This window comes from Artemia franciscana, chromosome 2 (assembly GCF_032884065.1).
Source record: "Artemia franciscana chromosome 2, ASM3288406v1, whole genome shotgun sequence".
Lineage (NCBI taxonomy): Eukaryota > Metazoa > Arthropoda > Branchiopoda > Anostraca > Artemiidae > Artemia > Artemia franciscana.
The window spans coordinates 64,218,113-64,233,533 of NC_088864.1; the positions used below are offsets into that span (position 1 = coordinate 64,218,113).

A 15,421-nucleotide genomic window follows, 5' to 3' on the forward strand; every position below is an offset into this window, starting at 1 on the left:
AAGAGGGAGGGGAATTTTAGCTCTGTGTATTTTATATGCTATTTTTCTAAAAGCAGATGTTGAACGGCTTCCTGTTAGACCCTAGGTTTTTTAAGACCGACTGTTAGGTCCCCAGCAAGCCTCAGTTCCAAATCAGTAACAACATCCAATGCAAAAACTTTCACTCTCAGTCGTAATTTCTTAATATGTTACAAAGCAAACCCGTTTAGATCATCTCCGGGGGCCAGTCTTGTTGCGATAAAAAAAATCATACATGTTTTCAGTCCTAAAAGTTCTGGTAGTTAATAGATATTTTTTATTTAGTAAATAGGGGGAAAAAATGCGAAGACTCATTCTTCTTGTTCTGGTGTGTGATTCACTGTGTGATGAAAGTGAAAAATGTGGACCACTTTTTGTGGACCGATTTCTTATCACGAGACGTTGGTAAGTCAGTCAAGGACGTTGGCATAAATTTTCTACTGGTTGAGGGGCAAATATAAGATTTGGTATGAGCACAGAATTGAGGCTACTGAGAAGGAAAATGTTAAGGAAACACTTCTTATTTCATAATATGCAGAAAATTATAGTTAATACATTTGAAGGCGATTCAATTATACATTTACAACCACTCGCCCCCAACCTAATGTGCCCAACTTGTATATTTCCCTTTCTTGCCATGCGTCGGAAAATATTTATATTTTCACATAAGCTAGCTAAGATGGAAATGAATACATCACGTGATGCCTTTTCTTATTCTTTTTTCAAGTTAAATGACTGCTTCTGGGAGGAATTAGATCTTTAGCCCTTAAAAGGGCTAAAAGGGCCTAAAACAGCCAATAGAAACCAAAAGCTTCAAAATGAGTTTCTAAGAAAACTGTCTATTTAAAAAAAAAACTAGTTATGGTTGATTCAGGAACAGTAGTTATTATTATCATTCGTCGTAAAAGTGAAATATTAATTTGTAGTAAGTAATCGGATTAACGACGCTTCTTGACTACTAAAGTTTTTGCGTTGGCCCTGCAGGGTGTTGCTACAGCCTAGGTCCATCTCTAGTTCCTGTATTACAAAGCTAAGGTCAAACAACTGTGACATCATGTGACTGTTTTTTTTTTTTTTTTTTTTAAATAGCATCATAGGTATCATTTTTCATAGTACAATCGTGATTTTACACTCTCCTTCTCGAGAGGAGGATTCGAGTTCACACACCATTCTATGGCAACATTTCAAAAACACACGTCTGCGATATCTCAGAAGGGCATCAAGCCTTTTCTTTTTTTTTAAATAGCGTCATAGTAAAACATTGACATCATTTTCGAGGGGTCTCTGGCTCTTTTTTAAAAATTCCTACAAATTTGTTTGATGACATTACACTAATAAAATAATAATTACCCTTCCTGATCAGCCACAAATGGCAATCCCCCATACCGACAGTTTTCTTAGAAAAACAGGTTTAGTTAGGTTTCTACGGGCTGTTTTGGACCCTTTTAGCCCCTTTAACAGCTCAAAGTGCAATTTCAACCAAAAGCAATCACTGAACTTGAAAAAGCACAGAAAATCAAGTAATCCGCTCACTTTCATCTAGCTAAATTATGTGAATATTTACTCATACATCGCTCTTGTTTCAACCCGTGTTCCGAAAATTATATCAACGCTGACGAAATCAAGAAACATAAACACAAAGGGGAAATATATAATTTGGTAGCCCAGATTGGGTTATATATTTGCACTTTAGGGGGTTCTGGGGTAAAGTATTGTGAAACTACCCTCAAAATCTATTGACTAAAATTTTTCCGCATGTTACGAAATAAGAACTTTTTTCTTAACGTGTTTAATTTTCGACAGCCCAAGGCTGTATCCAGAAAAGGGGTTTTGCTGTTTAAACCCTTTTCCCCCGAAGTAATTTTTTGACTCGTAAAAATGTATTAAAATGCAAATAAACTAATTTTTTTGCGCTTTTTATAGTTTTTTTCTCACATTGTAAGTTGCAATAATAAAAAAAAAATTGTAGCCCCCCCCCCCCGCCAAAAAAATTCTGGATCCACCCTTACAATAGACCCAGTCCTAGGCTGCCATCTAACATTTGTTTTTCGGTAATGGGATGCCAAGATTTCCCGTAGAATTCCTGATTAGAACGCGAGTTACGTGAATGAAACGCAAAGGAATGAATCCAAAGCCTTAATGATCTATTGGGAGACTGCTTTGAAGCACCTACTTCCAGATTCACTCCTTCCCCCTTCACAGGGCTCTGACCTTTGGTGACCTTGTACAGTCTTTGTGTTATGAATATGAAGCTGTTCAACTATTTCTTGAGATAGTATGAAATCCAAAAACTAGAACTTTGCCCAAGATCAACGTTGCCAACAGTTTGAGGTAAATTGTTACAGTTTTCCAACTAAAATTGTGCCACAAAAAATTATATTGTACCGCCTGAAAGGTATATTAAAAAAAAATTGTTCGCGTTGTTCTTCAATGCTTACTGGCGGTTATGTTTAATTAATTTTTCTGAAAACGTCTCAGCTTGATTTAATAACAGCCATAAAACACTTTGATGAAAGTTTCAGCAAAATAAACACTCAAGTTTTTCATAGGTCCATGGACTAAGTTAGCCACCAGCTTGGGTCCTTGGGTCCATGGACCCCCGGCGAATTTCGTATTGACCACAAAATTCGTTGGTCATTCTACACAATTTCTTAGTCGTATTTGCTAAACGGAATAAAATTGATTTAACAGAAGTATTCTGACTCTATTGCTCAAGAAATCTGGTTAAACCTTACAAAGGTAGTTATATTGAAACATTGAAAAAAATATCAAAAGAGGAACTTTTGTGCTAGTCGGTCGTTATTTATTCCTGTTTGTTTTTATAGCCTTTCATTTCATATAGCCTTCTACTGTTTTTACAATTCTTTACTACTCTAGCGCGGACACACTGGGCGGTAAACATTCTACCGTCGAAACATTAGTCGATCCTATTATATGATAGAGAGATCTATCTTTTAGATCATAAGTAAACGTAACTAGATCATAAACTTATTTGCATTTTCATCTCAACACATTGTACATTGATGCTATATTCATATGACTTTATTGCACGTACTGGTATTAGGGGTAGGGAAGCAGTTAATCTAGAAGCTATTCTGAAAATCAATAGGTGGAAGTTTTTTTTAATGTAAACGAATTCTATTTTTTTTAAATACTATTTAATTCGGGCATGTAAAATGGATTGACAGTCAGTTTTTGTTATCTAGGATAATAAATAGCCTTTGTTTTTCTTAGGGTCAAAAGGAGGGACTAGTTTGGTCCCAACCCCCCTTACACTACAAACTTCCTTTAGGGTTTTACCACTTCCTAAATAGTGACAGCATAGTGAGTTTAATGGCAACCCTATCCCTTAAATCCCCGTCCCTACCCATTTTTTCAACTTCTTGAAGGTGCAGGTGCATGTAATGTAATAGAGAATGTTTTCTAAGAGATGCAGCTGTCTATTACGTCATCTATATATCTATCTTCTATCTATATATATAAAAATAAGTTGTCTGTGTGTGTGTGTGTCGAGTGACGTCATGTTTTTGTGTCGACTGACGTCATGTTTGTCGACTGACGTCATTATAAGGATTGAGCTATATGCGTCATGAAGTTGTTTGTCGACCGACGTCATGTTTGTCAACTGATGAAATTACATACTGTTACACCGGGACACAAATGACGACCGGGACACAGGGAATATAAATGACGACCGGGACACAGGGACACAACTACAACAGGGACGCCGGGGGTACAGGCGGGATATATAAATGCGACCGGGACACAGGGGTTGTTCGAATAGAAATTACAGACCGGGACACCGGGACCCAAATGACGACCAGGACACCGGGACACAGGGAATATAAATGACGACCGGGACACTCAAAGAGAAATTACAGACAGGGACACCCGGACACAAATCACGACAGGGACACAGGGAATAAAATGACGACCGGGACACTCAAAGAGAAATTACAAACTGGGACACCGGGACACAAATGACGACCGGGGCACAGGGAATATAAATGACGACCGGGACACATCATTAGAATAATGAGGTATATATCTGAATACGGATTGTTTTTCCCATGGACAATTATATGTTGCATGTTCAAGAGTCAGTAAACCTGACAATCTATTTATATGTAACATATATATATATATATATATATATATATATATATATATATATATATATATATATATATATATATATATATATATATATATATATATATATATATATATATATACTAGCTGTTGGGGTGGCGCTTCGCGCCACCCCAACACCTAGTTGGTGGGGCGCTTCGCGCCCCCCAAGCCCCCCCGCGCGCGTAAGTCGTTACGCGCCATATTGGTTACGCGCCATTGTAGTTGTGTCCCTGTGTCCCACCTGTGAATATAGATAGATTTATATATGTGTTTCAAACTACGTAAAAATTGCGAATATACAACATTCTTGGCTTTCCTATTGTCTGTCCATATACAAAGCCGTATGTACTAATAATGACGTCATATGCAAACGCTCTTTTTACAAACAAACAAACATGCATACACACAACTCGTTTTTATATAGATAGATAGATTGATAGATACAATACAAATTAACTACGTAAAACTTGCGAATATACAACAGTCTTCGCTGTCCCATTGTCTGTGCGTATAAATAGATTGTCAGGTTTACCGACCCTCAAAGATGCAACATACAATTGTACATTGGTAAAGCAATCTGTATTAAGATCTATACCGCATTTTTCTAGTGATTGCCCTTGAGCTTTGTTGATGGTGGTTGCAAATGCTAATCGAATTGGGAATTGCAATCTTTTAAATTGAAAAAGCAGATCCGTTGGAATCATGGGAATGCGAGGAATAAGAACAGCCTCACCCTCATAAGGCCCTGTCAAGATTGTGGCCTCTATTAGGTTTTCCATTGTTTTTTTTTTTACGGCAAGTCGCGTGCCATTGCAAAGCTTTGGTGGGTTGATATTTCTTAAAAGTATTATTGGTACGCCTATTTTTAGTTGTAGCACGTGTGGTGGAAACCCTGAAGGATCTATGGAATTTAAAAATTCAGATGGATAATTAACCGCTTCATTTGGTTCCAAAATACAAATTAACTGCGTAAAACTTGCGAATATACAACATTCTTCGCTGTCCAATTGTCGCTGCATATAAATAGATTGTCAGGTTTACCGACCCTCGAACATGCCACGTACAATTGTCCATGGGAAAAATAATCAGTATTAAGATCTATACCACATTTTTCTAATGATTGACCTTGAGCTTTGTTAATGGTGATTGCAAATGCTAATCGAATTGGGAATTGCAATCTTTTAAATTGAAAAGGCAGATCCGTTGGAATCATGGGAATGCAAGGAATAAGAACAGCCTCACCCTCAAAAGGCCCTGTCAAGATTGTGGCCTCTATTAGGTTTTCCATTGTTTTTTTTTACGGCAAGTCGAGTGCCATTGCAAAGCTTTGGTGGGTTTATATTTCTTAAAAGTATTATTGGTACGCCTATTTTTAGTTGTAGCACGTGTGGTGGAAACCCTGAAAGATCTATGGAATTTAAAAATTCAGATGGATAATTAACCGCTTCATTTGGTTCCAAAACTGTGTCGACTGACTTGTAAAGGACTGCCTGGTCTCGAATCTTGGTCAAAACAATATTGTTGATTTCGTGGACGTCTATATTTTTGGGTGCGAGAATCGCTCTTTCACTTAGCCATTTATTATTTTTATAATTTTTTAGAATATTCGGAAATACTTTTTCAATCAATGCATTTTTGGACGTCACTAAATTACAGAAATCAGCAGGTAGTTGTATACGTCCTGAAATTGAGTCTACTGGGAGCTTTCCGTTTCCCATTGCCAGCAATTGATCTGAAAATGTTTGACCAGAGTCATCGTTTTGCAATCGGACACGCATATTTGTAGTTAATTTTAATGTTTTTACGTGTGCCCATAAATTAGAATTTTTCAGGCAAGCCAAACAGCTTCATTACTGCTTATGTATCTTCCAGCCTGATATTGTACGATTTCATCGAAATCTTTGATTTCGGGCTGCAAGCCAAAAACTACCATGTCACTGCCTTTGTTGACGTATTTACATATGTATTTGATTGCCTTTACGGAGTTACAGTATTCAACGTTTATGTGTGCATTAAATGTTTTTGATAATAATGGGGAATATGGAACAACCCACTGGTTATCTACTTCGATGGTGGTACCGTTACACTTCTTTATTATTGCTGTTTTACCGCCATCTTCAGTAGATCTTCTTCTATATTGTGGGTAACCATCATTGCCAGTAATTGTGTTTGATACTAAAAGTCGAGGATATTGCTTTGTGCACCTTCCTTTGGCCATGCATGGTGAATTTTCGTTCAGTGCACCGCAAGGTCCATGTATCATATTTTTTACAATAATATCATGTAACCCCTTATCGACATTTTTATCGGGTATTTCAGCGGAAATCACATCATCAATTTCGTTCGAAGTAATTTTTTTATGTAGCCAGATTAGTATATGTGCGTGTGGCAAACCTCGTTTTTGCCATTCCACTGAGTACATCCAGCATCACACTGACCCAAACACTTCAAGTTTTACAATGTAGTTTATCAGTGATTTCAACTTTTGCTGGAAGACACGGGCCGTAATGTCATGCCTATGAACCGCCGATTGTCCTTGAAGTAAAAGCTGCAGTATCTCGTCCCAAGATTGATTACAGGTAAATGTAATAAATAAATCTGGACGACCATAGAGACGAATATACGCAATAGCATCTTGAGCATATTCATGCATATGACGGGGACTGTCAGCATATGACGAAGGTAAAATTGTTAATCTTCCAACGTTTGTGGTATTACCGTCATTTATAACTGCATCTCGCAAATGAATGTATTGTTCAGAGAGGAGCTTGGTCTGATTCAGGCGGATATATAGCAAACGTTCTGATTCAATTTTAGCATTAATATCAACGACGAATTGGTGAAACAATTCACGGCATTTTAAAATATAATTTTCTTCATCCTGCCGAATCATTAGTCTATAGGAATAATAATGCATTGCACTGCATTTATTATTCATTTCTTTGTTAGTGGCTGGATTCATCAATTTAATATTAAAGTGATAGCCGTCGGCTCCATCCCAAAAAATGATAGGATATTGTAGGGCATCGTAGCATCGATGAGTTTCAGCAATTCTTAACAACTGAGCGTTTCGCTTATGAAGAATAATATCTCGAGGTAAAAACTGATCACCGACCATAACGATTGCCACTTCGTCGATAGTTGGAGCATTGTATCTACGCACATGTTGGCCAGGAGGCGTTTTGTCAGCGGAAATAACAATTTTATGCGTATCAGTAGGCATCAAATCGATGGCTGTTTTGAACGCACTAAATTATTATTTTCGTGGAAAAGATGTTGCAATTGGGAAACGATTGTCCTTTCAACGTTGGGAGAAATTTCGCAACGTGCATTCAATTCAGAATTTCTATCACTGATGAAGTACAATTGTAAAAATTTATGATTCTCGCCTGAGAATGGTAGAAGGGACCCTGCTCTATAATAAATTTGCCCTTTTACTTTGAAAGTAGACATAAATTGATCTGGATTTTAGATTTGGGCTCCAAACGACGTCATTTGGAAACATGAGTTGTATTTTCTGATTTTTGACAAAAAACGCTTAGATTCTGACGTAGTTTCAGTAAGGAAAGTCTTCAATGGCTCTGGTGGTGCAGCCAATAGAGGAAGTTTAACTTTTCCTAAGGCGCAACACATTCCCATTGTTTCACCATTGAATTTCAAGGCCTTGCAATAGGGACAAATTTTAGACATTGTCCCGATTTGAACACATCTACTCAAGCTATAATCGTCAGGTTGCTCTGATTCCTCGGCACGCTTTCTTTTTTTACTTTCTCTATCAGCAGCAAGCCTGATTTCTTGCTGTTCTTGTGATTCCTCGGCACGCTTTCTTTTCTTACTTTCTCTATCAGCAGCAAGCCTGATTTCTTGCTGTTCTTGTAATTCCTCGGCACGCCTTCTTTTTTCACTTTCTCTTTTAGCAGCAAGTCTGCTTCCGCGTTGCTCTGGTAGTTCCTCGGCACGCTTTCTGTTCTTTCTTTCTCTATCAGCCTCAAGCCTGTTTCCTTGCTGTTCTTTTGATTCCTCGGCACGCTTTCTGTTCTTTCTTTCTCTATCAGCCTCAAGCCTGTTTCCTTGCTGTTCTTTTGATTCCTCGGCACGCCTTCTTTTTTCACTTTCTCTTTTAGCAGCAAGTCTGCTTTCGCGTTGCTCTGGTAGTTCCTCGGCACGCTTTCTTTTTTGACTTTCTCTATCAGCAGCAAGTTTTTTGGCATAGACTCTTTGAGCATCTTCATCGGCTTTTGCCATGGTAAGTTCATCAGTCATTGTAAACTTAAACATTAATAGATTTCTACGTGAACATATGTCTTAAATATCTTGAATGACGTCACCGTCAAAGCAAAAATGACGACAACTAATTTCATGACGTCAGTCAACACAGAAACATGACGTCACCTGATCCACAGACAGACACACAGACAGACAACTGGCCCATTTGTAAATCCTACTTACAAACATGTTATAACAGGGGACTTGTCAATAATAAAGCAAGATGATCTTCAAATTATAATGAATAAAGGGGCTAATTTACGTCTTTCTCATCATCTGAAACCATCGAGTGTTCTTGATGGCTTGGAAAATGATTTTGATTTATTTATTGATAAGTGGTGTAAGAAAGAGAATAAAAATAAAGAGAGTTTTCAAAGTTGGAAGAATTTAATTATTAGTAGAGTAAGAAATAAAATATATTCTAACTTAAATAATAGTAACACTAAATCATTATTTTATAATGCGAAGATTAAACAAGCAATTGCTAATCTAAAGAATGAATTTGTAATTGTGCCAGTGGATAAAGCTAATAATAATTTTGCCATAATTTGTCAGAAGCTGTATTGTGATATCTTAAAAAGGGAGTTATGCACAACTAATGTTTATGAAAAGGTAAATATAGAGGATGAGAATTTAATTGAAAAGACTGAAGAAATACTTTTTAAAAATTTTAATATTAAAATAAATGACAATGATAAAAAGTTCTCTTTCCTATATTGGACTGTAAAATTTCATAAGAATCCTCCTAAACCACGGTTTATTGCTGGAGCAGCTAAATGTCCAACCCGCATTGCTGCTACTGACCTCTCTTTAATTTTAAAGGAAATTGTAAATAAACTTAAAACCTATTGTTCTGGTATTAAAAAATTTTCGAATTTTAATCCATATTGGAGTGTTAATAACTCACTGCAGGTGATAGATTCTTTAACAATGGTTTCAGCTAAAAGAATTGAGTCTTTCGATTTTGCGACAATGTATACTAATTTATCACTTAATTTAGTGTTTGATAATTTAAAAACTGTTATAAAGAAATCTTTCCTCTTATCTAGTAAAAGGTTCTTAAAAATAGACAGTTATAATAAAAAAGCAATATGGACAAACTGCTTTAATACTACAGTTAACTTGAGATGTTACAGCTTGGATATGATTTTTGAGTTATTGGAATTTGTTTTATACAATACTTATATAAGATTTGGGGGCGATTTGTACAAGCAAATTATGGGAATTCCCATGGGGGGGAATGCCAGCCCATTTATAGCTGACTTGTTTTTAAGTCAACTAGAATATAAATATATGATGGATAAAAATAATCCAATTAATTTAAAACATGCTTTGTCAAATAATAAAAGATATTTAGATGATATTTTGGTCTTAAATTGTAAGGATTTCATTGATATTTCTAAAAATATATATCCATCAGAGCTTATTCTTGAGCCTAGTCATGGCGCTGGTCATGAAGATCATTTCTTAGATTTAAATATTAATATTTGTGATAATAATAAATTAAGTTTTAAAATGTATAATAAAACGGATGATTTTGATTTTGAAGTGATTAGTTTCCCATTCCCTGAAAGTAATATACACTCAAATATCACATATTCAGCGTTTTTCTCGCAGTTACTTCGTTATGCAAGGATTTGTAGTAATTATATTGATTTTAAAAATAGATGTAAAATCTTAAGCCAAAAATTGATATCAAGAGGTCTTTCTGCAAATAAATTAACTTGGCAATTTAAAAAATTTAGTTTTCATTATAACGAACTTTTAAATAAATATCAAAAGAATTATCTAGAAATACTTAAAGAAATTTTTAACTAATTTCGGAGGTTCGAGAAATGTTGTCACAGCGCCATTTATTTTGAATTATGTTTCTAATTGAGCGCATTTTTTAAAAAATTAGCCACATGGTAAAGATGAATTCTATAATTGTTTAGTTCATTCAGGTTTTTTGCAATGTGTTAATATTTGTGATTTGGTAAAATTTATAATATTTAGTTTACCTATTGTTGCTAAAGGGAGGGATATATTAACAGGATAAGCTTGTTTTGGTTTTACTTGGTTGTTTTAATTTGCTGTTTTTTCTTTCATAGGCATGTATTTTGGGGGTGATACCTGACGCGAGGATGCCATGGATATTCTGTGGTAGCCACAACACTGTGCTGGGTAGAGAATTTAGAGTGGCGAAACCCTATATAGGCCAGTGTATTCTCCTGATGAGCCCTTATGTTGGGTGTTGCCTCTGAATTATTTGTCTATATTATTTTTTCTATTGTTCGGTAAATGACGACTTATACTTATTGACGACATGACTGCCTGTCCATGGATTATTCTTTATGGTTGATTGTGTGTGGCTATGCTGTTTGACCTATGTGATTGTATGGATGAGTAGGGTTAAGGCCTCATTCAAGTGCTGGTCTATATTAATCACTAATTTAGGAAAACAGTCTTCCTTTTCTCCTTCTGTCTCTCTTTTTTTTTTTTTGTGTTTGTGCTGTAGCATTGGTGATTTCTCTTTTCATGATATATATATATATATATATATATATATATATATATATATATATATATATATATATATATATATATATATATATATATATATATATATATATATATATATATATATATATATATATATATATATATATATATATATCACAGGTGGGACACAGGGACACAACTACAATGGCGCGTAACTAATATGACGCGTAACGACTTACGCGCGCGGGGGGGCTTTGGGGGGGGGCGCGAAGTGCCCAACCAACTAGCTAGTCTATCTATATATATAAAAATAAGTTGTCTGTCTGTCTGTCTGTGGATCAGGCGACGTCATGTTTCTGTGTTGACTGACGTCACGAAATTAGTTGTCGTCATTTTTGCTTTGACGGTGACGTCATTAACGGTATTTGAACGCAAAACCGCGCAGTTAGATGAAAATCCACCTGGACAGCGAGAGTCAAAACATATCAAAACTGAAAATGATAGCGATGATGATAGGGTTTGGGATTTTGACTTGGATAAGGTCATCAATGCCTACCAGATTTAAGTTAAAAAAACAAAGGTTCGTCGATATGTACTTCATAGTGACGCTGAAAAATAAAGAAGAAAAAGAAAACTGAAAAAAGAAAAAAGGTAAAAAACTAATAAAAAAACTAAAAAGAAAAAACACTCAAAGAGAAATTACAGACCGGGACACAAATGACGACCGAGACACAGGGAATATAAGTGACGACCGGGAACCTCAAAGAGAAATTACAGACTGGGACACCCGGACACAAATCACGACCGGGACACAGGGAATATAAATGACGACCGGGACACAGGGACACAACTACAACGGGGACGCCGGGGGCACAGGCGGGATATATAAATGACGACCGGGACACAGTGATTGTTCGAATAGAAATTACAGACCGGGACACCGGGACACAAATGACGACCGGGACACCGGGAAACAGGGAATATAAATGACGACCGGGACACTCAAAGAGAAATTACAAACTGGGACACCGGGACACAAATGACGACCGGGACACAGGGAATATAAATGACGACCGGGACACAGGGACACATCATTAGAATAATGAGGTATAGATCTGAATACGGATTGTTTTTCCCATGGACAATTATATGTTGCATGTTCAAGAGTCAGTAAACCTGACAATCTATTTATATGCACAGACAATGGGACAGCGAAGAATGTTGTATATTCGCATGTTTTACGTAGTTAAAAACATATATTTATATCTATCTCTATTCACAGGTGGGACACAGGGACACAACTACAATGGCGCGTAACTAATATGGCGCGTAACGACTTACGCGCGCGGGGGGGGGGGGGCTTGGGGGGCGCTTCCAATCTGTTTATATGCACAGACAATTGGACAGCGAAGAATGTTGTATATTCGCAAGTTTTACGTAGTTAAAAACATATATATACATCTATCTATATTCACAGGTGGGACACAGGGACACAACTACAATGGCGCGTAACTAATATGGCGGGTAACGACATACGCGCGTGGGGGGGGGCTTGGGGGGGGCGTGAAGTGCCCCCACCAACTAGGTGTTGGGGTGGCGCGCTAGTTAAAACATATATATATATATATATATATATATATATATTCACAGGTGGGACACAGGGACACAACTACAATGGCGCGTAACTAATATAGCGCGTAACGACTTACGCGCGCGGCGGGGGCTTGGGGGGCTGCGAACCGCCCCCACCAACTAGGTTTTGAGGTGGCGCGAAGCGCCACCCAACAGCTAGTATATATATAAAAATAAGTTGTCTGTCTGTCTGTCTCTCTGTCTGTCCACATATGACCTCTGAATTATTTCATCATATACCAATTCAAAAACGAATGTATTCAAGTCGAAGTAGCTGAGTTGGTAAAGCGTTATGTTCCAGGTTCTAGGTCCGAGAGGCTCAAGGTTCGAACCTTGGCTTTAGCATTAATACAAAAGAAGAAAAAAAACTAAAAAAGGTAAAAACTACAAAAAAAACTAAAAAGAAAATATAAAAAAACTAAAAAAGCTAAAAAGCTAAAAATAAACAAAAAAAGGTAAAAAATTAAAAACTAAAAAAGAAAAAAACTAAAAAAACTAAGAAAAGGTAAAAACTACCAAAAAAATTAAAAAGAAAAAAAAACCAAAAAACTAATAAAAAATAAAAAAATTAAAAAAACTAAAAACTGAAAAAGAAAAAAAAAGAAAAAAGGAAAAAAACTGAAAGATAAAGGAGAAAAAGAAAACTAAAAAAATAAAAACAAAAAAAAATAAAAAAGGTAAATGTATTCAAGCCGAAATAGCTGAGTTGGTAAAGCGTTATGTTCCAGGTTCTAGGTACGAGAGGTTCCAGGTTCGAACCTTGGCTTTATAAAAGAAGAAAAAAAAACTAAAAAAGGTAAAAACTACAAAAAAAAAAACAAAAAAGAAAATACTGAAAAAACTAGAAAAGCTAAAAAACTAAAAAAGAACTAAAAAAAGGTAAAAAACTAAAAACTAAAAAAGAAAAAGAAACTGAAGAAAAGGTAACTAAAAAAATTAAAATAAAAAAAAGGTAAAAACTACAAAAAACTAAAAAGAAAAAGGAAAAAAAACTAAAAAAGCTAAAAAAGGAAAAAACCAAAAAAAAACTAAAAAAAAAGGAAAAAAACAAAAAATTTATTTCATCATATACCAATTCAAAAACGAATGTATATACAGACTGGGACACAGGGAATATAAATGACGACCGGGACACTCAAAGAGAAATTACAGACTGGGACACCGGGACACAAATGACGACTGGGACGTGTGTGTGGACTGACGTCATGTTTGTGTGTCGACTGACGTCATGTTTGTCGACTATAAATGACGACTGGGACACAGGGACACAACTACAACAGGGACGCCGGGGGGCACAGGGGGGATGAGAATCTATTTATATGTACAGACAATGGGACAACGAAGAATGTTGTATATTCGCAAGTTTTACGTAGTTAAAAACACACACACACACACACACACACACACACACACACACACACACACATATATATATATATATATATATATATATATATATATATATATATATATATATATATATATATATATATATATATATATATATATATATATTCACAGGTGGGACACCTGTGAATATAGATACCATGACACCATGTGTAATATGGCCCGAAACGACTTACGCGCGCGGGGGAGGCTTTGGGGGCGCGAAGCACCCCTACCAACTAGGTGTTGGGGTGGCGCTACACAGGGAATATAAATGACGACCGGAACACTCAAAGAAAAATTACAGACTGGGACACCGGGACACAAATGACGACTGGGACGTGTGTGTCGACTGACATCATGTTTGTGTGTCGACCGACGTCATGTTTGTCGACTGTAAATGACGACTGGGACACAGGGACACAACTACAATGGGGACGCAGGGGGGCACAGGGGGGATGTGAATTTATTTATATATACAGACAATGGGACAGCGAAGAATGTTGTATATTCGCAAGTTTTACGTAGTTAAAAACACACACACACACACACACACACATATATATATATATATATATATATATATATATATATATATATATATATATATATATATATATATATATATATATATATATATATATATATATATATATATATATATATATATATATATATATATATATATATATATATATATTCTATATTCACAGGTGGGACACAGGGACACAACTACAATGGCGCGTAACTAATATGGCGAGTAACGACTTACGCGCGCGGGGGGGGGGTGGTTGGGCATTGCGAAGCGCCCCTACCAACTAGGTATGGCGAAGGGTGGCGCGAAGCGCCAACTCAACAGCTAGTAGGGAATATTTTTTAAACGATGCCCGTGTTAATTACTTAAAACCCTAAGGATGTGGGGAAACCTTCAGGGGCCCCACCAAATCCGGATTTCGTAGGTTGTCAAACAGTTCGTGGTAACGAACTGTAGTAAGGAGCGACCCGGCTCAATAATAACCAAAACTCTAAAAAATGGAATTTTGATACCAATACCTACATCAAAAGAATCGCATTTTAATGCTGATTTTGAATATATAAGTTTCATCAAGATTAGTCTTACCCATCAAAAGTTACGAGCCTGAGAAAATTTGCGTTATTTTAGAAAATAGGGGGAAACGCCCCCTAGAAGTCATAGAATCTTGACGAAAATCACACCATCAGATTCAGCGTATCAGAGAACCCTGTTGTAGAAGTTTCAAGCTCCTATCTACAAAAATGTGGAATTTTGTATTTTTTGCCAGAAGGCAGATCACGGATGCGTGTTTATTTGTTTTTTTGTTTTCTTGTTTTTTTGTTGTTTTTTTTTTCCCAGGGGTGATCGTATCGAACCAGTTGTCCTAGAATGTTGCAAGAGGGCTCATTCTAACGGAAATGAAAAGTTCTAGTGCTCTTTTTAAGTGACCAAAAAAATTGGAGGGCACCTAGGCCCCCTCCCACGCTAATT

The 15,421-nt window shown here is 36.3% G+C and overlaps 1 protein-coding gene across 1 annotated transcript in view; it reads left to right on the plus strand.

The window, feature by feature from the left end:
• The first annotated feature begins 261 nt into the window (after positions 1–261).
• LOC136043942 (uncharacterized) overlaps positions 262–15,421 on the plus strand; it is an 89,366-nt gene continuing 74,206 nt past the window's right edge. The window contains exon 1 of the mRNA XM_065729010.1: positions 262–423. Coding sequence (XP_065585082.1) covers positions 320–423 — 104 coding nt within the window. The 5' untranslated portion in view covers positions 262–319. The remainder of the gene's footprint in view (positions 424–15,421) is intronic.